This window comes from Streptopelia decaocto (assembly GCF_964273445.1).
Source record: "Streptopelia decaocto genome assembly, chromosome: 1".
In the NCBI taxonomy this organism is placed as follows: Eukaryota; Metazoa; Chordata; class Aves; order Columbiformes; family Columbidae; genus Streptopelia; species Streptopelia decaocto.
Window position 1 is genome coordinate 120833633 of NC_138663.1, and position 26142 is coordinate 120859774.

The window sequence follows — 26142 nt, forward strand, 5'->3', positions numbered from 1 at the left end:
ACTGGTTTAGGTTACTATGATGAAATAAATCTGATGCAAAAAGCCTGACACCATAGAAGCTCATTGGACAAAATTAAAAATAAATAGTTATTTTGGAGAGGGAAACTTTGTGGCTCGGTAAGCATTACATATTTTCCTCATGGAATCATTAATCCAGTAACTATCTTCTTTGTAGAATGTAACATTAAAAAAAAAAAAAAAGCAAAACAAAACAAAATAAAAAACAACAAATAAACATGTTTTCAAGGTGAAAAAAGTATTTATAGGTTGTCATAATAGTAGCTCATAGGGAAGTGTCTTGGCTTGCTGCAGAAGATCTCAATCTAAAGCCGAGATCTGGAGCTGGAGCTTTGTGATAGCTTTCCAGCAAGGTCTGTTTGGAAACCGCATCTTAGAAAGGACTGAAAATCAGGCCTATGTATATGTTTCCTACCAACTATTTGGATTAGATGCGTGAATAAACTTTGCAATAGTTTTCAATTTTCACAGAGCCAAAGAAGTACTCCTTTTCACAGGAGTAGCTGGTAGGAGAACAGGAGAGGGAGATATTACGAAGCATAATCAGAAGTTTCTGCCATCAGGACTCTTTCTTCTTGATATAATTTTGGGGAAGAAAACTCAGTTTGAGCTGGAATCTCAAAAATACTTAAAACCCAGAAATTATTAGCCTGGGTTCTGAGTCCAATTATTTTTGTCTTCTGAATTCAGAATTTTGCTCCTTCTGTGCAGCTTCAGCATGTGGTTGCTTTATTTAAGCACTTTGTTAAAAATTGTTTTATTTTTACTTGAACACATTCAAAATTATAAAAGTATGTGCAAAACAGAGGAGGATGCTATTCAACAGGATCGTAAAATCAGTAGTAAGCAGCCGGCTGGGTCTTGGTCCAAACCATTGGAATGCTTCAGGGTGACGTGGTATCAGATACTGGAGTAACAATGAACCACTCTTGCCAGACAGGACAAAAATAGAAGAAATCCAACAGCAATCAAAACTGAAAAAAAGGGCCAATTGACAGAGTTTAAAAACAACTGCATATTTATACTTGGGATTGATAAGGATGCGGCGCTAGCAGGATGCTATGGCCAGCGGGAGAGCGTCTGGCTGTAGAGCAACAGGCAGCTCCTTTGAGTCATCCTGGTCATCCTGCAGCCCTGCCACCGTGCTCGGTACAGGCAAGGATGACATGGCCCTTGGGGTGGAAAAAATGGAAATCTGCCACACTGCTCGCCTGGGGCTGCCACTGCCCATTCTGCTGCTGTCTGTCCTGCCACTGCCTGTCCTGCTGCCTGTGGGTGGCGGTTGAAGGAAGGGGCCACGCTGCTGGTCATCACTCCGAGTGTGTGATGGAGGGTCCATATTTTGCACAGGACTCTTCTTCCTCCAGTCTGGTCTGAATGGTGAATTTTGCTCTGAAAGACAGAAGCGAGAAGCAGTAATTTTATTTTTAAGGGACGTAGGGTCATTAATTTTAATCAGAATTTCTGTAGAAACTGAGTAGCCGTGGAAGAATTCAGTGTGCAGAGGTGCAGAGGAGGCAATGTGTATTTCAAGTCAAATCATAGAATCATAGAATAGTTTGGGTTGGAAGGGACCTTCAATGCTCATCTAGTCCAACCTCCTGCACTGAGCAGGGACATCTGCAAATAGATCAGAATGCTCAGAGCCCCATCCAGCCCGGCCTGGAATGTCTCCATGGATGGGGCATCTACCACCTCTCTGGGCAACCTGGGCCAGTGTTTCACCACTCTCACTGGAAAAAATCTCTTCCTCATATCTAGCCTGAATCTTCCCTCCTTTAGTTTAAAACCAAATAGCTGGGGCTTGTGCTAGATTGATGAGCAAACCTGTCTCTTTCAAGACGATGGCTGCCTCAGTGCCGGCCTTTGGCAGGGACATAGTGGCAGGAGGAGGGAGGGGGAAAAGACTTTCTCATTACACCAGTGCCACCCGAGTAGTCTTCAGCACACACTCACTACGTGCAGCCAGCTTTGCATGAATTGCTGACTGTGTAAAAAAATATATGTATGATGCAGCTCCACATGGGGGTTTGACTCGAAAAACATCATGTGGTCTGTGAGGCCGAGCATGACTGTGGATGGTTTTGCCAGCTCCCAAACACTCTCTGCTGGCTTACTTAAAATTTCGTCTGGGTGAAAAAAATCTCGATCAGAAAGTGTCAACAGGAGAAAAATAATGGCAAAGCGATTTGGAGAACTTCCTGTCTCCGGGAGCATTACTGCTGTAAACAGTGGCCATGCCAAGTGCTGAACCACTGCCCTCAGTCCAATAACAATAAATCTATTTTTTGGTTCTGCAGAGCTCTGCTTGTACATTTTTGAAACTCAGGCTAACGACAAGGATGAGGCAGACACTGTCCTCTGAGCTTTTTTTTCTTGCCATGATAAAAGGAATTTGCCTTACCAGGATGCTGCTTAGGGAAAACAAAGTACCTCTCTAGATGAAGAGGTTACATAGTTTCAGGAGACCTGTTGGCTCTTCATCCCTTTTTTGTCTTTGTTTTTATTTTGCTTTTTATTTTAGTGTGCTTCCTTCAGAAGCTGCTTGAGTTCTGGTGAAAAAATATTTAATTTTGTGTGTACCTGTATATGTATGTACCTGCATTACAACTCAGATAACAGCTGCTATTTTGTAATCAAAATAAAATAATTCTGGGATGATCTAGGACACTGGCTTCAGGACTGGCTAGTGAACTTCAGATGACTACCCTATGGCATGCAGTTCTTGTCAGCTCACTCAGGATTAGCAGAAATGAGGATGCTGCAAGTCAGTGGTTTACAATTGCTGTGAAGAGAGGCTTTTCCAGCATAGTCATGTGCATAAGCCCTCATCAGTGAATCAGTCTGTGTTCACTTCTAAATACCCTTTAGCAACAGTAAAAGAAGACTTTTTTTTTAGTGCTGTGTGACTCTCCACCTCTTTTGCTCCCATCCTACTTTTCTCCTGGTTTTCCCATCATATTATTTCAACACAGTTTTCTCAACCTCTCCAAAATGACCTTATTCCCTTCATCTCTGTTCTGCATCAATCTCTGTCTCCTCCTTCCTCTACTGATGCTCTTCCTGCCTGACACCTTTGAGAGCTGCTGCCTCTCAGCAGAGGTTGGGATTCCTGTGTGAGCTTTTATCACAGGAGCAGGTTTTGGCCTCAAAGTGTGCTGCTGGGGACTATCCTTAATTTCTTTCACCCTTTCCTACCATTCTCTCCAGGGATGGGGAGCTACCTGTGATGTGGTGAGGGGATGGAGTGAGCAGTGCATGGGGGAAAGGGAGGAGGTTCAGGAGACCAAGGTGAGGAGGAGGGAAGCAGCTGCTTTGAAGTCTTGATGCCATAAGGGCTCTTCAGCAGGGCGGTGCTTGGAGCAGTGTGTATGCACATCAGTTCCCTGAAGTTTAGGGAGGAACTGAAGGAAACACTTTGGCAAGGGCACAAAGTTTCCACAGGCTAGACTTTATGCACCACAACCCAACAAAGCCACATCCATATCTGTGGCCACAGAGGTTGCTCTACATTTGAAGGTTGTCTTTGGTGGAACTTGGCAGGTTCTAAGTTCATAATGGCAGTGTTATCTCCCCCATCGCTGACTGCATGGATATCCATCGAGTGACCCCAGGCCTCTTTGGAGCTCTGAAATCAATGCGCATTGCATTAGTGTAATGACAGCATGGAGTTCTGCTTCTAAGAAAACAAACTCACAGTAAACAGTCCCAGTGCACACTCCTGTGCCCAGCTAGCCACCGAAGAAGTGACTTGTCAGGTTGTCTTCTGGCGTTCACCTGCTTCAGGACATGGCAGGAGGAAGTCCCTCTCTTGCTAAAATGGCCCCAATGATCATAAAAGTGTTCCATGCCTTTCATATTCAGAGCAGTTCATTGCTCTTCCAGGGAACCCACACCTTCCTTGTTTTCTGTACCTCTCTTCCTTCAGCCATGCTGGGAGGTCATCATCTTCATCGCTTCACAGGGCAAGCAGCATTTTTGTTCCCAGCTCCAGCTTCATACCAGAGCACTAAAGTATGCCAGCATCTGTCTGGTCAGGTAGCCAGGTTGGGTTGAAACCAGTACTGGAAAAAGGGAGAGGGACTGAGACAAAATCCAGGTCTCATGGGGCTTTGTCTAGGTTTACAGGCAAATACACCATGAAATGGAGATGCCTCAGAATGGGACCTGCTAAAACCCACAACACCCATTACACCAAGGTTTTCCCACTCTCACAATTAGGCAAAGGATGAGAACAGAGTTTTGAGGGGTGAAGAAATCATGGGTTCAAACACAAAAGCAGTCCTTGGAGAAGACACTGGAATGAGGCACTTCCCCTCACCTCAAACACTGCAGCCACCAGCCCCAGGAGCCAGGTGTGTGCCTCCCCTACGCCCGAAGGACCTCTTCGCCCAAAGGGCCTCCAGCCAGGCAACCACCAGGTTTGAAGACTCTGCCACCCCACCACAGCCATCTGGCCAGGAGGCACTTCTGTGGGGTGTGCAGTGAAATGTCTGAGACATGCCCTACAGGGCAGGGAACTCCCCTGGTGATGTGCCCTCATGCTTAAAGCAGGAGAAGGGGCCAACCATGAGAGGCTGACTCAGCAGCTGAGCCCCAAGCAGCAGCTCCCAGACCAAGCTGCCCCAGGAGAGGGGCAGAGGAGGGCTCAGGCTGTGTGTCAGGACCAGGCTGACCATGCTGAGGTTTTCCTTCACAGAGGCTAAGCTTGTGGCCTCGAGGACACAGAGCTGTTCAGCAGGGGAAGCCCCCTCAGATATTCACTGCATCTGCTGCTAGGCATCACCTGGGTGGGGGCTGGGAGGGGTGAGGGGTGTAATTTTGGACTTAAACATTTAAATCAAACCTCAATCCCACTTCAGGCAACTAAATCCTTTTGTGAATCTGGGCCTTAACCTTTTCATCTCTCTTTCATCACTTATCAAGTGGGGGTGATAATTTCTGCTTCAAAAAGCTTATTAATGGTTTGAAATTATACCTGGGTTAAGGACTACTATTAGGCTTAAAGATCTCAAGGCATTTTCTGTGAGAAGGTAGTAGCTTTGCATTTAATTAATTTTGTTTTGAACTGTCCTTTCCAACTGGTGCTCCTGTTGCTCTTTTTCCCTTTCCCTGAACCATTCAGCAGTGACACAGCAGTCTGCTGAATGATCATTTCTTCATTCCACCCTAGAGCTGGATGTACTTTGTGGAGGCTAAGTCATTTCTGAATGCTTATTCACAAACAGCCCAAGCTCTGGTAGGGAGAAGCACTTTATTTAAAACTAAAACGATATTGCGGTAAGGAAGAAAAAAAAAATCTAAATTCCCTGAAATGTAGTAGGTCATGGCTTGAAAGCAGAGGTTCAGTTTTTGGAGTGGCCCACTCATTGGAGCACCAGAGATATCCATTAGAGTGACCTTTGGGGAAAAATCATTTCACCCTGTCAAAGTCTTTGTTCAAACTTCAGTGACATGTACATTCGTATAAATTGCGTAGGTACATTGCAAGTCTTAAAAATATTTTAACAATAAGCATTGCATTTTAAGACTCAAACTGTAATCTTGTGCTGCCACTCTGCTGTAGAGGCTGGGCACCCCAGAGAATCTCATTCTTCTTATGCTGTAATTATAATCTCCACCCAAGTTCATAAGAATTTTATAGTGGTTACTGCAGCAGCTCCACTTGTTAGAAGCTGCTTGGCTTTTCCACTAAAAGGTCTTCCCCCCATCCCAGTCTTTTAATGCTATAATCCATTTTCCAAACTTTCTGCAGGCTTTCTGTCTAAGAAAGCATCCCAACCCAAAAATTCAGTTAAAAGAGTCACATGGGTTGTCTTTCAGAACAGGATGGAAAAGCACTTTTTTTTTATATTGTCAAACATTTTTGTTACTCTAGTGCACGCACTCACACACACACATGCACATATCACCTCCATTATAAAGCCTAAAAGCTGGTATTTATGTAGGATGTAAACCTAAGGATGCTGAAGTACAAATAATGTTCCTGCCAGCCAAATTCCCACCACAGCTTGAAATAGTCTTTCTTCTGAAATCAGGCAACATGTAGGGGGATTCCTGGTGGTTTTGTGTGTTTGTGGATTGTTGATTGTTGATGTTCGCATACGAAAGTGACTAATGTCTCAGCTAACTACTGGGTGTCACCCTAGGCTGACTATTGTAGGACACCCTGTCTTCAGAGTCTTCTGTCTTGCCACTCCACTCCTAAATCTCTTGACCCTATGCCTCTTCTCCTCAGTTAGCACATTTATATCCTTTCCCATAAGCTCAGAGTTATTTCCCTATCTGCTTTCTGCTGCAGCTCCCTTCCTGACAAATGGCCATGACCATTTAGTATCCACACTTGGTATGTCCTACTACTGAACTGCCAATTTTTCTCTGAACAGAAGTGCATTTTAGATCCAAGTTTCTTAAGCAGAGAAGGACCATCAGGTGCCTCACAGGCAAACTTTTACACACACTATTGGGTTGTCAGGGAAGGAATTAGCACAGAGGCCCCTGCAAGGCTGGAGGAGGCAATGGATGGTATCATCATGACAACACATGGAACTGGGAAGTGAAACCACTCATCAGTGCAGAAGTGAAACTGGCTGCACACAAACTCTTGTCAAACTGAAATGTAAACAACTGCCCCCCTCACCAAAAAAATAAAAGACAAAAGAAAATTTGTGGCTGTTTTAATGAGCTGAGTCCCACTCTTGCAATCCTTGAAAATGTGAGTGATCCCTGTTTATGCAATGGAGAATCACTCTTCTGAGGGCTTCTGATCAAATACTGCGGGTGTTAGTTGCTACAGTAATGGAAAAAAAAAGCAGTGTTCAGGCAAAGATGTGATTTTTGAATTGACGGTGACATGTTTCTGGGGTGCAGGGTGTTAGCATTTTTTGTTTGTGCCAGCTGGAAGATTGTAGAATCATGGAATGTCCTGAGTTGGAAGGGACACACAAGGATCATCGAGTCCAACTCCTGTCCCTGCACAGGACAACCCCACAGTTCACACCATGTGTCTGAGGGTGTTGTCCAGTCTCTCCTTGAACACTGTCAGGCTTGGGACCGTGACACCTCCATGGGGAGCCTGTTCCAGTGCTCCACCACCCTCTGGGGGAAGAACCTTTTCCTAATGTCCAATGTAAATCTTCCCTGGCACATCTTCCTGCCAGTTCCCTTGGGTCCTGTCTTGGGTCACTAGAGAGAAGATATGTCCTTTTTCCTAAGGAAAGGGATTTGAATGTTGGTGCCATTGTAACACAGCAAAGCAAGGGAAAAGAGACTTCAGAACATGCTACCTGTGTGGGCATTTTGCAGTGCAAGGGACAGGTCCTGTAGCATGCCTGTCATACTTGATGACAAGGGGCATGCATAAAACATTGCTGTGTGTCACTAACATGTGTCTGCTGGAATAGCTGCTGAGGGCCTGAGTCACTTTTATTTTAACAGCTGTAGGTTACACCACATATAGAACCAGCTTCTGCATCTATTTTGTTAAATATTTCATATCCACAGCTTGCAGGCTTAGGGTTATGTCTTTGACTTATGAAATAAGAATATTGTCAGGGATAATTTCTAGAAGAGTGACAGGGACTGTCCTTATCACCTACATAATGGTTTTAAGGTAAAATTCAATTTTAGTGCCAGTTTAGATTGAAAGCCTCTCTATTAATGTTACTTGATTTCAGTTATGTAATTTTGGTTGCTTAATATAGTTCCTGTGTTGCCTTAGGTTGAATGTATGTACACTTCACCAAAATAATTCCTTGAAATTCTACCCCAGGCACAGCCTTCTTCTAGCATTCTAGATCCAGGAGTCCCCAGAGCTGTGGCAGGAGAGACAGGTGACTCTGCTGTTCTTCACCACAGCATTTGACACGTTAGCTGGAAAAAAAACCCTTGGAGAATGGGTAGGGAGGAACAAAGAGTGAAGTGCAGGTCTTAGTTAAGCACTCGGTTGTGCTGCAGGGAGCTGGGAAGGAAAGGGAAGGGGAGAAGCCAGAGCCAGCCATGCTCCTGCAGTAACAAGTTTCTTTTCCACAACTTCTTGCAAAACAAATTCAGTAGTACATAGCTGGCTCCAAGTTTGCAGCTGAGCCACTTTTGGCCATTTGCATGACAGCTTGGCCCTGTATAAATTCAGAACAAAACACCTATTGATTTAATGCGATGGAGATTTCATTCTGGGTAAGTAGATGCTATGTAAACACACATATAAGAACTTCCTGGAGTGAGACACTCGAGAGAAATGTTCAAAAGTATAGCTTTATGTTGACCCAGGCTGGTTTGGCAGGAGGCAAGTGGGTGTATTTCCCAAATCTCCAACTTCACACACTCTTACACCCACAGAACATTCATATAAACACAAAAACAGATCCATTGCCTGTGACACTGATTTGCGTGGGCAGTTCTTGCATTTCTATGGGTAATCACCCTGATTTGCTGACATTTCCCCATGTTCACGTTTTTCTGTTTGGACCACTGGTCTGTGGCAGTCAGAATTTGTAAACCATCTACAGCGTGGTAGCAGATGAGGTGAATAACAGTTTTTTCTCATATTTAAATTCAGTGGTATCTGTGGTGCTGATGGTAAACAAATTATGTTATTTTTTTTTGATGCTGCTTTTTTCAGCTACAGCTTTTTTTCTGATGAACCAGCCACTGGGCCAAACATAACAGGCAAAATTATATTCTGACTGTAAAACTGTTTCTAGGGGCAGGAGAAAATAGTCACCACCTGAGCACAGAATATGGTCTTGTGCAGTTTTTTTGCAATTGGACATGCAACTTGAACACCTACAAAAATATTTCACTTGTATGATAAGCATCAGCTAACTAATGAAGGGTCATCCTATTGATTAGATTTGGAGTATTCAGCAGCTTAAGTGGTAAGAATGGCAAAATATGGTCCTGCTGTTTAACAGTTCACACTTGAGAATGAATACACGAGCGTATGTGTATTACATCCTGCCCAGGGATACAGTCAGATATGATCTTAAAATACAGTAGACATCTTCACTTTGGCAGATACCCAGGAAAATGTTGAGAGAAATTGTAAAGATGTATAAAATGGATCATTTAGCATGGCTTAATAAAAGTAAGCACATAAGCATTAAAAAGTAGAAGCTTTCTTACTAGATCCTGGAAGTCTCTCACTAATATAATAGAAATGACTGTAATATAATTTGTATTGCATTTGTGTATTATATTTCATATTTTTCCATCTATACCTTTTGTTCTTGTCAGCACAAGCATTCTTGGCTCCTTTCCCATTTTTCTTCTTCTTTTTATCTAATAATTTACTGTAACAATTTAAAGCAAGCAAACAAACAAAACAAAAAAACCCCTACTCTAATGACACATCTGTGATCATCAGAATAAATCCCAAAAGCAAAAGAGTGCAACTGTAATGCCATAATCTGTTGGCCTCACTTTCCTCCCCACCCACCATGGACAAACTTCTGAAACTTCACTTTTTCTGTCCTCCTTTGGATGAACCTTCATCAATGGAATCAACGTCTCTTTTTGCCTGTGGATTAAAATTAAAAGATAGGTTCAAGATGTGGCCTCTCATCCCTAAAGAGTGTCTGTTCTCATTCCCCTTTGCATCTGCCCCTGAAGTCACTTATATTTTAAGTGTGCTTTCTCACCGCTGGACCCGTCTGGTTGTGACACTGCTTGGGGATGACTAAAGCAGCACGCAGGAGCTTCATGTGACTGTGTTGTCACTTGGGATTCATTTCTTCCCCTTTGGTTCCTCCCAAACTTTCCCAGGGGCAGCAGCTTACAAGTCTATTGCTCCCTCTACAGCCCTGCAGTGCTGTTTTGGGGGACCACTGTAATAATCCCTCATCATGCTAGAGGTGAGCTCACTGCTCATTCTGCTTCCAGCCTCTCTCAGATGAGATGCAGACAGAATGTAGACTTCAAGTTCCTTTATTGCAGTGTAGAGCGCAGGCACACCTTCAGATGATTGGTTCTTGGGGGCTGATCTTCACCTCTTGCTGGTCCAGGAACATTATTGTTGTGTGGACAATATTATGCTTTGAGCTTCCCCTTAAGTTCCTGCAGCTTTGCAGAACATCAGGGGATCTCATGAGGAATCCTGTAAAGTCACGAGCTGGGAACAACTGGTTTAATCCATCTGACTTTATCTGTTAAAACAGCAGTGACTCTTGAGGGCTCTTTTGATAGTACAGTCTCTAGCAAACCCATCAACAGAGTCTCTAGGTATCATTTCAAAAGTCAGTATTGTATTTTGGCCAGAAATTCTACTGTTTCCATTATTTTTTCTAGAAATGTTCTGACCTTAATGCTTTTGCAAAAATAAACATTACCAAGCAATTTTTCCTACTCTAGTTGTGAGGAAAGACTTGATGGAAGCAGTGAGTCCTGTGCTCTGCCCTTAGACATATGAGGGTGTGCTTGATGTCTGTGGGAAGGGTTTCCAAAGGCAGAGCCCTGTCCCACATCTGGAGAATTTAATCATTGTGCTCATGAGATGCTATGTGCCTAATATTAGGAACTGCCAGGAATAGTTACAGTGAGAGTCTCTGAAGTGCCTCTTGCACCCCAGTGAGGCACAGCTTGACATTGACATCACCCCTTAGCCCTTCCACCATCAGCAAAGACTCACATGAAGATGCAGTAGCAATTGGCTCAGTGTACTGACGCATACCCCATACACCCAGGGTAATTTGTATATTGTTTTCTGTAGATTCATGGGACTGTTTAACCCAGCAGGTCTCAGATTTTGATGTTAGCTAATGGAGGGCTATGTGCCGGCTCACTGTGACGACTAGAATGTCATCAAATTGTCATCATGACTGCTGGAGGCATCCAAACCAGGCCAATGTTTCAGAATGCCTTCTTGGAGTGTTTGAACCCCATTTATGGTCACTGGAGAGGTCAGTCCACCACTTATGCTCTCTGATTCAGTTTTGGTGGCACCCACCCCTTCCTGAGTTGGGTGGAGACACTAAGTGCTCAGTGTAGGTCTTCCACCAACAGTTAGGAGGGCCACTTACTCAGGTATTAGAAATCATGGCATTTAATATAAACTCCAGTGCTAGGGAGCCTCAATACAGCCTCCACTGCCTAATCTGGTATTATTTCCACTGGTTTAGTCTGCTGCATGTTACGTATGTATGTGTGTGTATGTATGTGCATGTGCTTGTAAGTGTATTATACAAGTGTATGTTGAAAATAAAATTCTGTATCATGGCTGTATCATAATACATAAAAGCAAGGAGGAGACGTTTGTAGTCCTGCCATCATCCCAGAACAGGTATATCCATAAACCCAGATTTCACTAACAATAACTCCAATCTAAATATACCTTTCTCAACCAGACACATAAATGATGAATAATGCAGAAGCTATGAATAAAAGTGATAAAACCACTTAATAAAGATAAATGCAGATGAAACAGAATAACCAGAGAAAAAACACAGACGGAATTATTAGTAAGCAGCAATGAGTGACACATAGGTTTATGGTTATATAGTCCTGTGGTTAACCAGTATGTGGTTAATGAATAGTCTTCTTTCAACAAGAAGTAAGCTAAGTGTCTTCCTGCTTTTGCCAGCTTGTGTCACAACCTTATACAGGTTCTGAGATCTACTCAGTTCTGTAGGAAATCTTGAAAGTAGCTTCAGGTCCCTCTTCTTTATTCTGGTCTTGTATACAGGCAATGTGGCCACATTTTATAACATTTAACTGTTGTTATAAATTTTTTCTGCATTTATTTTCTATCTGAAAAATCCACAAGAGCCTTCTAAAGAAATAAATTGACTTTGTATTATAGCAGAACAGGAGAAGCACCTTACCTAATGCATCAGCAGTTGTCAAACAAAACAAAGAAGAAATAAACAGGAAGTAAAGAGAATAAAGTATATTTTCAAAGTCTCTTTCAGTCTTAGTGATCTAGGTGGTGTACATAATGATACAGGGAAACCATTTTTGGAAAGAAGGAAGATCCCCAGATGCCTCTGATATTTGTTAAGTCTAATGTTATGAGTGATAAAGTTTTTTTGAAGGAGGTTTGTTGAACTTTATTACTGATGCCTCATAGAAAGATCTGTTGTGCTGTCAGAGAAAGAGTAACAAAACTGTAAAGCTTTATAATCTAATCTGGTATTTAAAGAATGTTATGAACACAGCCATCCTTGGTCTGGGTAGATGTAGGACCCAAGAGGGGAGCACCAAAGACCCTGAGACAGGGATCTGAAATGATTCTTGCTTCTGTTGTAATTCCTTCAATCTCAGGGACTGGTTTCTAGTGAGGATGTGGAGGTGGGAAGACACTGGCCTGGGATTTGTGAGGCTCGTGTTTCAGCTTCTGTTTTGTCAAGGCTGTGATTCAGGATTATAGTTGGATTTAGCTGCAGCAGCTGAAGAAGTTAGCACCACTGGCTGCAGGCTTCCTGTGAGATTGTGGCCAAGACACTTTATCTCCTCAAGGTTCCTCATCTGTAGAGTGAGGAGAATACCTCCCTAATTCACAGGGATGTGATGAGGACAGTTTCCAGTAACAGCTATGTGTGCGCTCACCGTGATGTTGATGCAGACCATTAGCACCGAAGTAAGAACTGCATTAATAGAAGTATTGAATTGCAAGTGAATGTGCATGGGGGGTTTGGAATATTACTGCTAGAGGCAGGCATTTATATTTACATTAACGTTCATATTTATATTTATTTATATAGATAAATTAAGCAAACAATAAAAATGTGAAGTCTTAGAAGGGAAAAAGCTCAGCACTCAGGAGGGCTGCAGCCAAGTGGTAAAATAAAGCAGTCAGAGAAAACTCACAGAGTATGTTTCCAAAGGAGAAGTACCTTCATTATTTATAACAGTTTCTAGTTATCTAACTTGGGGTGATGTCCCTTGATGTCTCTTACTGATAATGAAGATTCCTGTCAGTATATGAGTCCTCCATGATGCTGAGATAACTATGCTAAACCTGCTGACAGACAATGTTTTTATTGTTATCCAGGCCAAAGCCATAATGATTGCATATGTGAGTTCTTATCAAAGATGCACGATATTACTTTTGTTATTTAAAAAATGCCTGAAGTAAATGTTGCCATTGGCCAAAAGCAAATCCAGGGGTAGCAGCATCTGAAGGCATTGCAGCCACAAGGGGATACAAAACACTCCACAGCAGCCACAAAACCAGAATCTTTTCCCAACTTAGAGCCATGACATGCACATATAAATTTTGAAAAGGCCTTCACAGTTTTCTCACTGAATAATAGAGAAACTAATCACAATGCACTGCTATGGCTTCATAAAATGTTTTAATTACCTGTGGACAAGCTGTAGGGATTTTTTTTACTTTTTCCATTCAGGCTGCCCAGGGGGGTTGTGGAGTCTCCTTCTCTGGAGACATTCAAAACCCACCTGGACACCTTCCTGTGTAACCTCATCTAGGTGTTCCTGCTCCGGCAGGGGGATTGGACTAGATGATCTTTTGAGGTCCCTTCCAACCCCTAACGTTCTGTGATTCTGTGTGATTCTGTGATTCCCATGTTTCTTGATGTTGCAGTAGTAGATAATTTTTAAAGGGTTCTGGTGCACAATATGGAATTTATCTAGTGCTAGCTTCAACCACAAAGCATGGGATTTTACAATCTGCCTGGGGGATCTGAGCACCCAGTTCTCTTTAATTTTAACAAGCGCTGTTAATCAGATTCCCGTGGCAGTTTTGGAAGAGACAGCCACAATTTCTAAGGTTCTCTGAATTAACGCCCTTTAGAAAGTACAGATAACGTACCAGCAGTCATGTATATCAGATAAACTCTACCTGTTAGGGGCAACCTCCTTTTTTTACAAACAAAGTGTAGATCATTTAAATATAAATTAATTTTTTTTTCCAAAAGCTTTGAGCAGTTGCCACAGAGGGAATGCATCCAGCACCAGGTAGTTGTGAGGTTATATACCCAGCTGCCTGGGCAAATATCTATCTTCAGATACAGACAGCTAAAGTGTTTTAGTGCCATTTGGTGTGTTCAAGTGCTATTTGAAATGAGGAGTCTACCTTTTCTCAATGCATATGCTCAGTAACTTTTTTTCCTCTTGCAGGGAAAAGCTTCACGCTGACTATCACGGTCTTCACAAATCCACCACAAGTAGCCACATACCACAGAGCCATCAAGATAACAGTGGACGGACCTCGTGAGCCCAGAAGTAAGTGAACTAACATTGGCATTTGCAGAAGGCCAGGTTGACAGTTTAGTGTAGTCGTTCATCACTAGCCCCATGAAACGCAGCATTATCCAATATATGTGGAACAATGGGTGTGTTTTAAGCCAAAGCTGTCCTATGAGTGGTTTTACTTATGCCTTCCCAAAGCCTTATATTTCACGGGTGTCCAGCTGATCTAGGATATGACTTGCATCGCATTTCTAAAGTATCTGCCCAGGGATGACTTGGATCATACCCAAAAGCTGACAGAAGGGATGCTGGTAAAAGGTGGGCAGCTTATACCCTGCGCATCATTTCTTGCTACTCTTGCCTTTCAGATGTTAAGAGGGTTTTAAAGCATTGGAAACCAATACATCATTGATCTAACTTGTCAGGCTCAGTCACCCTGCAAAAATAAATAAATGCTGGAAAGAGGACACCTGGTTGCTGCTTTGTGGAGTTCACTGTACCTCATGCTGTCATATAGCTTAAGAGCACCCATTCTCATAGACAGCAACCCTTTCCTCTTTCTTTTTTTTAAGAATTAAATACAAGGAGGAGATTAATGGTTTGATATTTCCAGGGGAATATCCTTTCACACAGGAGGTTGTTTTGTTTGGTCAGCAAGGGCAGGCTGTTTTGTCTAGGGGGTGAAGCGAAGTGAGGGTGGAGCAGATCCACAAGTATAGATGCTTCCGCAGCACATGTGCTGCCTGTTACCAGAGGCAGTTGTTAACCTCAGTCACTATCCTGAATGGGGCATTTTCATATTTTTATCGAAATGCCCTGATGGAAATTGAGGTTTGTGGTTAGTTTCTTGCACTCCTCCTGCACGCTTGGCAGAAGTTCTGGCTGTTGCTTAAGTGGAATCGTCCCAGGAGAAGAGAGCAGCAGGATTCAAACACCCACTAGAGAATGAGACTTGCAGCTCGGGATTGCTTAACTGACGTGGGGGAAAAAAAAGGAAAGTTTGAAACTTCAACTAAAATTGCTTAGAAAACTCATGTCTTGCCTGCGCGTTTTCTTCTTAAGCCTTCATTTGTATGAGTTGCATCATGATGCTGCATGCATTTAATGGAAAAATTTAACCTACATTTTTTGGATTTGAGGACAGACTTTAAAACAAATACCGTTCTTGGGGTAAGGCTTCTTATTTAGTTTGTATTATTTTTTGAAAATTGTGGTTGAATTGTTCCTCAAAAATATCCCTGCTGAACCCAGCAGCTGTGCACATAAAAAATATTTGTGTATGCAAGTTCCAGATTTGCATATGCAATTACCTAGGCATGTTCATAGTTTGCAGACAACAAATAAGCTTTAGCTTTTTGAATACGAGTCTGCTAGAAGGGTAAGAAACAAAATCATCCTGCGGGCATACTACTGTTTTAAATCAATTCTTCAGTTGGTATAATAGTTAATATTTAATAAGATTCTACATTTTAAAAAGGAAATGGAGATACAATACATACTGAAGCAACATGCATATCTTCCCGACTTCCTTGTAAATAATTTCACTTTGTCATAGGCAAATCAGCCTCATAGTGGAGGAGGTTTTATGCATGTCAGGAGAAGAGATCAGACTCTCCCCTCAGTAGGAATGCACAGCTCCTTTTATCGCTAAGTCATCCATGATGCAGCGTAGAAGGGATTATGCTCCTTTCATTTGTAAGTGAGCTGGAAGGTCCCTGGGTCTGACTTCTCACCAAGGGTTTCTGAATCGCAGCAGCTGTTATGATCAGTCTGGTACCTCTTCTCTTTCTACATTCTACTGAGACAAGGATTGGCCTGATGAGATCCATAGGCTATGAAGGAAAAAAGAAGTGTATTCTCCATTCTGAGACAATTCTGATGGGTTTGGGCTGTACATTTGTTTTTCTGTACTCTGGCTCAGTGAGTGTATTCTATTTTGCCTTGGTTCAATTAGATCAGTTGTATGTGTAGCTGGTCCAAAAGTAGATTGCAGGGCTGTTACCTATGCAAACTCACATATAAGACTTGCAGTTAGACATATCAAAACATGCATTCCGTGTACTGAAGGGAATTGAAATTGTATCAGCCTTCTTGTATTAAGACTAGAATAAAAAGAAAAATGGCTAGATTGTAGTGTTTCTGGTTTCAGTAATCAATATTTGAGAAAGTTCATGCTTACAGATCCATGACTCACTCGAGCTAAAGGAATTACAGAAATACTGAGCTGTATTTTCTAAGATGTCCTGATTCAAAAGAAATATATGGAAGACAGTAATGGGAACAAAATTAGATAGTGCTGTCTTACAGAGATCTAGAAAAAACATGCTGAAGTCCAAAACCAACTCCAGCAACAGCTTTTGATTCATTTACCTAATGGTTATAATGGTTCTCAGACTGTCTGAATTCTAGTGAGTGCCTGCATTCCCTGTGAAAAATGCCAGAAGGTAAGGGCCATTTCTGAGGTTGAAGACCACCCGAGACAAAAGTCAGAACTTAAAAGAAGGACAATTTTTAGTGAACTTTACAGGACATAGAAATATCTTTTTAAAAAACCTTTGGGATTGATTAACTTAAGAAATAACAGAAGCATTTTCTTTTGTCTTCAGAGAATGCTGGGTCAAGAGCAATTTCTGAGCCAGAATTAGATAGGTTCTCAAAGTGGGTGTTTTTAATGCAAAAAGACAGTTTCTTCAACTAGGCATGCTTGGGGAAAAAACTTCAAAAAGTAGTACAAAGCAGGATTTGAAACCATCTTTGGAAAGCAGAAAAATACTGAGACAAAAGGCTCCAAAAGCAAATATGCAAAGCACCAACTTTTTGGCTCACTGGGATGCATGGAAATGTCACAATAGATGACGATAACAAGGCATATGTATTATCAGACATGCCATCTTCACTCTGCACAGAGGCCTGCAGACTTTGGGTTCTTGCATGTCCCATTGTACATTTGGTGACAGTTATCGTGGTGGCCAGGTTTGTGCCTAGCAGCTTCTTTGCCTGTGTAACTACCAGATTTGCATTTACAACCATGATATTTACTGCTGCACAGAACTTGCATTGTCCTTTTTTTTTGTCATTGAATTTCTGTTTGTGCTTATCCAGATGATACTTCTCATCAAATTGTCACGGCTTGTAGAGAGAGCCAAAGTACTTAAGAATCTGGCTCTTCCTCCACTGCTTTCATTATGTGTTTTTAAAATCTCTTTTGAAACTTAGCATTTTTATTCTCCAGCTCTGAATAAATGCTTATTTTCAATATTTTTTATAAAAAGAAATAATACTGCACCGTCAGGAGGAAGGACAAGATGACCTAACCCATCATTTTCTTCTCCAACTTCTATGATTCTATGATTCATAAAGCAATTTATGTTTTTATGAGCTAAGTCCATGGGGAAAATCATTAGCAGTAACCAGATCAAGAGTAGTGCTCCTGATGAAAATACTTTTGGTTAGGAAACTTGGTAGAAATAGTATGACTCTTAAATTAAATATTTCCCTTAGGCCATTTGACCTACTGTGTATGTCTGCTGAAAAATTAGGTTTTTCTTCTTTTGACTGCTTCTTTCTCTTTTTCTCATTGAATTGTTTTAACCTACATAGCTCTGAAAAAATCACTAATGGATCAGGTGCCTGAAAATGGCACAAAATGAAAAAGCTACATGGATTTAGCCCCAGTGAGACTGAGATGTCCAAGGTTAAGCTGGGCATTAAATGTGATTATCCCATATTGGATATGTGGTTTTCCCGAATACATTTTGGGCATTTTTTATATCAAAGGGCAGGATGCTGAGGAGTGGAGAAAGAAAGAATAATATTGCTGAGCAGGATTTGAGAAAGAGCTTAAAAAGCTACTGGCCCAAGAAGCACCCTTTTAGGAGTGGAAATTTCCTTTTGCCTCCTGGCAAAGCCAGCTGGGGGGATGGGAGTGGGGAGGTGGGGGGGGTAAGGTGCACATCTTCGGTCAACCACAGTCAACCCTCAGACCTTGACCTGAAGTGATCCCATGGTCCTGTCTCACTTGTGAGGTTCAGGGAAAGTCCATGGCCTCTAGCTGTTCTGAAGGAAAACTTCAAATGGCCCCTTGCCCAGCCTGAGGTCTTTTTTAGGGAATCATCAAGGGCTGGTAGTGTTAGGTGATCCTGATCTGCTTACCTTTTCACCTGCCCCGTCCAACCTTTGCCCACAGACCTTAGACTCTCAGAGCAGCTTCTGGGAGGGGCTGTCGTCACCCATCCCATGGCAGAAGTGAGGAAGACCCTGCACAAGTGGGGCTGGGGAGGGACGATTCCTCTGAGGGTTTCACATCACTTTCACCTTTAGCCTTCCACGCAAGAAAAAGCCAAACTGTTTCCCAAAAATCCCTTTCATCTCAGTGAGCTGAAATAATACTAAACGCCTTCATTTCTTTCTCACTTGCTTCTGCAAGTGCCTCCATCAGTTGGAAACTGAGACCAACATGTACCAACAAACAGTTTAGAAGCCATGAAAAAATGGATCATTGTGTTATTGTAATCGACCCACCATTTAAAATTCAGTGATGGCTTCTCAGATCCTTCCATTCACCTGTAGACTTATAGTGCCTAAAAGTTACTTGGCAGAAAATGTGGAGATGAAAAGGTGGTATTTGCAAGCTGACTGTCCATATAACAGAAATGTAACTGGGACTCATTCTTCCTTTGCTAGCACTGCGTGCTCTGCAGCACGCTACCCTCTCAGTATCACAGCCCGGCTTTGCTAATCACTTTTTAAAAAATCTTGGCTAAGGTACTTGCCTCCAAGAGCTTCCAATCTAAATAGACGGTATACAGACAGAAGAAAGGGATGGGCTGCAAGAGAAGCCGACGGTTGAGCACTGCCCGGTCTGTGCCTGTGTGTTTGTGTCCCCGCGTCCTATTGTCTGGGTGACACTGATGTGGGCGAACTAACGCTTAAATTACGGGTGCGTTCTGGGGACATTTGTAGTTGGCTTGTGCAATGGTTATGTGCAAGCGTGCGGCAGCTGGGGAAAGTTACAAAACATCATCAGCTCAAAATCACACGATTTGACTTGATGTGTTGCTGTCTGTAAATGGGTGTGGGCAGGTAGAGGATCCCTGCTGGTTTCCTTTCTGTGTGTGTCTCTCATCGAAGGACAGACAAAGAGAGCAATTTAATAAATTTAAATAAAATAAAGTGGTGTATCATTGCAAGGGCATGCTTGCAGACCAGAGGAGCTGTTTCTGAACAGGCAGGACAGTCCTAACAGCCCCCGCAGCAGCCAGGCCAGCTCTACATTCCCCCAGAGAGGCAGGGGAACAACAGCCTAAAATGTACATCCTGTGGTTGGGCACGTCTCCTGCTGCTCTGAAAGCTGTGCATGCCACCAGCCCATTTTTCATAATGAAAGTACACAAAGAGAGAAAGAGCAGAGAGCGGTTTGTCCCTTTGTGACTCAGAAAAGTGAGGAGTGAGGGGGAAAGCCTTTTTCCATTATGCACGTGTTTTCACACAAACAGCCTGAATTACTGCAGTGATACAGCTTTGGGCCTTCTGGCTTAGCACAGGACCGTATAGCACAGGAGCATCACATAGCACAGAACCACCTGACACTGGAGGTTAAAAGTCTGGCTGCAGAACAGGACCAGAGCTCTGGTTTCTGGATGCAGTCAGATCCGCAGAGCATCCACAAGCAACTCTGCAGCTCTTTCTGTGTCTCAGAAAGACCTCTCTGTGCCCCACATCCCAGCAGCTCAGCAAGCCCCTTCTCCTCCGTGAGGGGATGGTGGAGCAGCTTCCTTGGGGCAGGGGCAGCTCTGGGCCGGGTTGTCCCCCTCACAGCAGCTGGTGAGGCTGGCACAGCTCCGGCCTGTTGTCTGAAGTCTCAGAGTCTCCTCACCTGGCCACCCCGGGAGGCTTTCAATGGTAACAGGAACCTGAAGCAAATCCCATGCTCTCAAGCAGTTGGTTTCAGATTGGGAATCATACAGACATGCCAGCAGGCACGCTGCTCACAAGCTCAAAAGACCAGTAAAAGCAGCTGCTATAACTGCCCCGGTGCAAAGATCCCTGAAGGCGGACAAGGCCCAGTCAAGACCTGCCTCATGTGGACTTTAACTGGCTAGCAGCTACCTGCAGCTCCTAAAAACAGTACTGTTTTTTCTCCATCAGATGTGCAAAGGATTATGGAATTTATATGGATGCTCATCATTGTCTGGCATAACAGTGATACGGGGGTCCATTTTGCCCTACTCAATGGGTAGGACCTCAATAGGTTTTTAATACCAGCATACTTGAGGTTTCATAGTGTAGATGTTTCTTTTTTATATGGAAAAGGGGAAACAGGTTTATTTTCCCTGGCATTTATCAGTCTCACTGCTGAGTCAGTCAAGAGTTGATGTTGGGTGACATGAGGCAGGGAATTTGTTATATTAGTTCAATAAAATTGTCAAATATGTGCAATATGAGATCTTGTGTCAAGACTGCTTTTTTGGGAAAACAGTAGCTCGTATATATTTACTTGCCTAGTTATTTGGCTAGTTATTTAAACAGAAGTCTTGACAGGACAGTTTTCTTCCTCACATAAATCACATAAACAGGAAACAAGAAGTGCTGTGGTGTGGGCTAGGAACAGCAGTAATACTGGCCCAGTCCTATAGAAATTATTTCAACTCCTTTTTTGAGCCACTTAATCCCACACAGCTCTTCCCCCACCTCTTGAATTAGTGTGATTTCTTTTTTTAACAGGTAGGTATTAAGTTTTAAGCACTTTTTTCATCTTTGTCAACTGTTTTTTTTTTTTGCACTTAATATTCATTATTTTATTGCCTAGTCGTTGAATGTCTACAAAGACTGTGGTGAATATTTTTAAGTGTTTTCCTGTATTTGCATGGTGAGATTTTCAAGGGATATACAGCCTTGGCTGAGCTCTGCTGAAATCAGAGGGCAAGTACTCTGTAACTGTGACAAAACCAGAATTAGGTGAATGTATTTTACTTCTGAAAATGCTTCCTAAGCAGTAGTAGGTCTGACTTTCTCCTGTCCACTGCATTTACCTTCAAAAAATTTGAAGCTGTTAAGATCATTGAAGAAGTCTTTTGGAGGGGGAAGAATTTTCCATAGAAATATGAAAAAAGACTGTATAGATACCACTCGTATTTTGTGTGTGTGTGTAAAGAAAAGCATTAATATGCAGCACCTTGGCAAGTAGGTTGGCCATAGGGTTATGACTATACACTGGTCTCCACTGAAAACCCTAGTTCACTGACATGCCAAGTATCTTTCCAGTTGGTGGTGCTCTGAATGAAAGTTTTCTGCATCTCGTCCTTCATCCATCATGTTTCTTCAGCAAGGACGGACTTTTGGATGGCAGTCATTAAACGTGAGCGAATGAAAGGTTTGAAGTGGCTGCTGTGTCTTTGCATGAGCTAGGGAAGGATGGACTTGTAGTTCAAACCCCATGGTGCTCCTGCCTACTGTGGTTTTAAGGGTGTCAAAGAGCCCTTACCTTTCCTAGAAGGAGGTTAGCTAGCAAAAGCCAGCAAAGCTGGGGTGTTGGAGCACCTGCTGGCCCTGCAGGACTGGCCACCAAATGCCTACCCCACTGCTGGCAGGTGAGAAAGTTTCCTTCAGGGCTGTGCTGGAGGGCAGCAGGACCCTATTGCACACAACCACTGCAACCTGCTTCCTTCACCCTGCTGTCTGCAGGAGGTTGGAGAGAGGACCTTCTCTTCCTCAGGCTCCTAAGGGAACTGGGAGAAGGGGGAGGGAAACTTTCGCCATGCATGGAGTGATCAGACACTCCCACTTGCCAAACAAGCTTTTGGTAGTGCAGGACCTTTTCTGAAGCCTCTGATTTTGAGGAGTTGTCTTACTTCTGGGTTTACCAAAACAACCTGTGTCTAAGAGACAAGCTGGATGAAGCGGTGTGATGCTCTCGGTGAACAGCCTTATTTCCTTCTTGGAATATAACTGGAAGGGGTGAAAATCCATCTGCACTGCAGTCCCTCCCAGCCTTGTCTGCCCTGGATTATCAGATGGTGCAGCAGTTTCCTCCTTGCGGGCCCATACGAAAACACTGCAGGCTTTTGCTTCGTCCTCTGTCCCCTGTTGTGAAGAATGCAAAAAGGACATTTGCTCTGCATCTTCATTTGTGCCCTTGCTTATCTGCTGCAATTGGGAATTGTAATGAGTAAATGCATTTTCTATTAGTGTTAATGATAAATCTTGGTCAGACTCTTCCTATGTCAGTGCTGCATAGATCTATGCAAAGTGTGAGGGAGAGCAATGCTTGGGAGAGGCCATCTCAACCCTGCTTCTGAATCATAAGAGTTGTCTTGTATGAGGGCACTATATGCTTGTTGATAACTGAAATATCCTAAAGAAAGGGAAAGACAGAAACAACTTCCTTGCCTTCTTTAACTGTGGAACAGATAAGGAACAGGCTTTAAAAATGAGAGGAGACACAAGAAATAATTTAACAAGCCACAAATGAAAAGTTGCTGGGCTTTTCGTTTTGTTGGTTGGTTGGTTGGCTGGTTGGTTTTGTTGGTGGCTTTTTGTGTGCATTTGTTTGTTTGTTTTTTTTCATAACACCCAACCTTTGTTCTTCCCTTGCTCAGTGTTGTAGTTGGAGTCCATTAAGCACAACATGCACCAGGCCATCTCCTTAAGGCTGACCACTCCAGAAAGGCCAGGCTGTGTCATAACCTTAGCATATAAAGCTGCAGAAAAATTTAGGTGACAGTATTGATTTAATTATTAAGGACTCTGTTTGTCTGAGTCTGTCTGCCTCTCCTACCTACACCCTGCATTATGGGCTGTTCTTCATTACCTGCTCTACCTATCTTCGCAATCTAGCCGCAAACAGTTTTGGTTGACCACACCACTTCCCTCTTGAAAGTTAATGCTGTTTGACTCATTCTCTACTGCTAACACCAAGCCAAAGAAAACAAGCCAAAGAATAACCTGCTTGTATGCAGTTTGGAAACTTCTCAGAGGCCCTGCTTTCAAAATGCTGTACAGTAGCTTACTATATCTCTCTGCAGCTGCAAAGAAAATGAGGAAAGCAAAAAATGGTTCAAGAACCTTAAATAAAGACTAGGGAGAACCACAATAAATTTATGAGCTTTCAGTGAACTGCAGTCCTGTGTAGGCACAATGGAGCATTAGTACAGAGGAGAGACTGCTTAATAACCTACAGATAAAAATATCCAAGCTCATTTCTTTAGAAAAACTGGTATTTTCAACTATTGTGCAGAAACACCAGTCACCAGACTTGGTAAAAGCAAAAGTCTTTAGTTCAGAGGGAGTGTGTAGCCAGCTAGATACTTTTTTGTTTGTTTGTTTGGACAGGAGTGAAGTTTTTTACATGTCATCAAAGTCTAAATGGTCAATATCCATGGGGGCTAAATTTACACTTATGTTGCCAAATTCGCCTGGTTTAAGTAAACAGTGAGCCACAGGGCTTGACCTTTAAGTTGCAGGTCGCTTGTTCAACTCTGCATGAGACTGAATGATGAAGACCTGCCATTGTCTAGACATGTATCGGTGGGCTGATAAAATGGGTTTCTGTCTGAGCTGTTTCCCTGACCTCCAATACCATGATGTTTGTGCAACCCACTTCCCCATTTTTTGTCCTCTTGGAGGAACTGCAAAGGTGGTAAATGCCATCATCCCTCACTTTTCCCACTCAGGCTGCAGGAGGGAGTCCAGATTCATCCCACCTAAGCTTACACATTTGATTAAGATGCCTGAATTAGGAGCCTGGTCCGCTGTATTCAGCAGAGACACAACCTTCTCCCAAGGGCTGCTCAAACGGTGGCTCAGTCCTTGCTGCCCAAGCCTTGTGTTTCTGCAGTTTTTCTTTGGACAGAGGTGTGCCTGTATTTTTCTTGGTTGCTCGCTGAGCTGTTGGTTGGCTGGATGTGTCTCGTTCTGCACCTACTCTCTCATACATAACTTCAACTATGATGTCTCAGCCCACGGCTGGAGGGTATTCTAATGGTGGTTTGTACGTGTGGGAAGATGCAAACTATAAAGAAACAAAAGAGGCTTTTGGCAATGTGATGCTTAAGTTGGGAGTCATTCAAACTTTGTCAAGGAGTCAGGTTTTTTAAAGTATATACATTGACATGGGGGAAAGGGAAAAGAAAGCAAAGGGTATAATTTTGCAGACTAATTTAACTTTCATGAACAAGTTCTTCCCTCCAAACTCCTAACGCTCGGTTCCCTTACTTTTACTTTGCTGTGATGACCTAATTTGGGGGATGAAACCACAGAATAATTGCACTTCCACGACAGAAATAAAGGACACGTATATGTCAGTTTCATCAGAAGTTTTGGTGGATCCATGGCAAACAAAATAATTGTGTTTTAAATGGAAATACATTTTTGCCTTCCTATTTGTTAGTACAGCACAGGCCTCACCAGCAGAGCTGAGGCGAGAGGAAGCGTTATTTCCTGCCTCGCAAAAATTGTCAAGATTGCTTTTTCTGGCTGTGGTACCTCAGGGTAGACGTGAGGTTTTTCATACATTTGTCAGGAGGCAGGGAGAGAGCTGGAGAGACCCAGCCCAGAGGAGCTCGTAGTCTCAGAGTCAGTGTGCTGGCTGGGGAGAGGGAGACCGGCAGCCTCTGCTTGTCCCTTTTCCTGGGGACATTCCCCGCTGGAGCTCTCCCAATGCAGCTGGATAATGAATCAGTGACAAAATGGGCTCTCAGACTGCTATTAGGGCACTCACTTGGACAACAGGAAACAGAAGTTTGTTTTCTAGTGGATACCATGCAAGAGGGGCTTGATCTGGACTCTCCCACCTGCTTGTTTGTTCCGAGGCAGGACTACCTCTCACAACAATTTTGCGCTACCTGTAGTGTCTGTTTGTGTGTTTTGTTTTGTTTTGTTTTTTAAAGCACTGATTTAAAAAAGAAGAGGTTAAAAAAATATATATATTGCCAAAATATTGTTTAACTACTGTTAAAACATGTAGGAAAAGAAATCTTGAGCTGCTCAGGGTGCATGTTGTTACAGTAGGGTGACTAAGAACTCAACAGAGGTGCAAGAAGCTACCTGGGGTTTCCCCCAGACAAAGTGGGCAGTTACTGGAGAGCAGGGAACCTGCCATGTAAATCTTTGTTCACCCTGTCAGTATCACTGGACACTTGTTCAACACACGGCCGAATTGGATCACCTGGTGGACAAATTAAATGCTCAGCAAAGGATGGTACCTGAAATGTCTAGCCTGTCTGCAGTTATTTGGAGTGACAAGCAGATTTTTCCATAGAAACGCAGAAAGGGTGAGGTTTTCTAGGGAGCTGATAGGAGAAGTAAATCTGGAAGGGCTTCCCGGTGTCAGTCTGTCTGTGCTTGGTGTTGCTCAGCATTCTGCTACTGAGGGCCGCCTGGATGCCAGCCTGGTCTTCCAGTTGCATAATATCCAGCCTCATTTACACATTTCCCAGTACCTCATGCCCACAGTCAGGTCAGGTGTCACAACCAACACCAGTTTTGCAGTCTTACAGACAGGACACAAAAATGTTTAGCATAATAGTCTGTCTACCATGATGGTTCTTCCACCTGGAAAGAAGGCTTGTGTTGTATAGTGCTTAAGAAAAACAGCAAAAAAATATAACTGCTGAGGACTCTACTCAAAGCTCTGATTACTATCACCATTATCTTTCCTTGCCACAGCAATAATATTTTGAACTGAGGAAAGAGGAAAATACCCTACAATGTGTCCAATTCCTTTTTTAGGAACTTTTTACATCACACTTTTAACAATCCACAAGAGGTTGGTGAGCTCTGATGCTGTCCCGTACCAGCCCTTTTAATGCCTGGATGTGGTATAAGTCTCTTCCAACTGAGGGAGGCTAGAGAGGAAACCACTCTAAAGATTAGCTTTATTTTCAAGTGTGATTTCCAAGAGCCCCATGACCTGCTCTGTAACAAAGGTTAATGCCTTATGCTAAACATCTGCATACACTTCTGTAAGATCAGGTCAGGTCT

The 26142-nt window shown here is 42.9% G+C and overlaps 1 protein-coding gene across 2 annotated transcripts in view; it reads left to right on the forward strand.

Moving 5' to 3' along the window:
• RUNX1 (RUNX family transcription factor 1) overlaps positions 1–26142 on the forward strand; it is a 176860-nt gene that overhangs the window by 108285 nt on the left and 42433 nt on the right. For both annotated transcript variants that reach the window (XM_082044461.1, XM_082044462.1), the window contains exon 5: positions 14092–14196. In XM_082044461.1, the coding sequence (XP_081900587.1) occupies positions 14092–14196 (105 nt within the window). The remainder of the gene's footprint in view (positions 1–14091; positions 14197–26142) is intronic.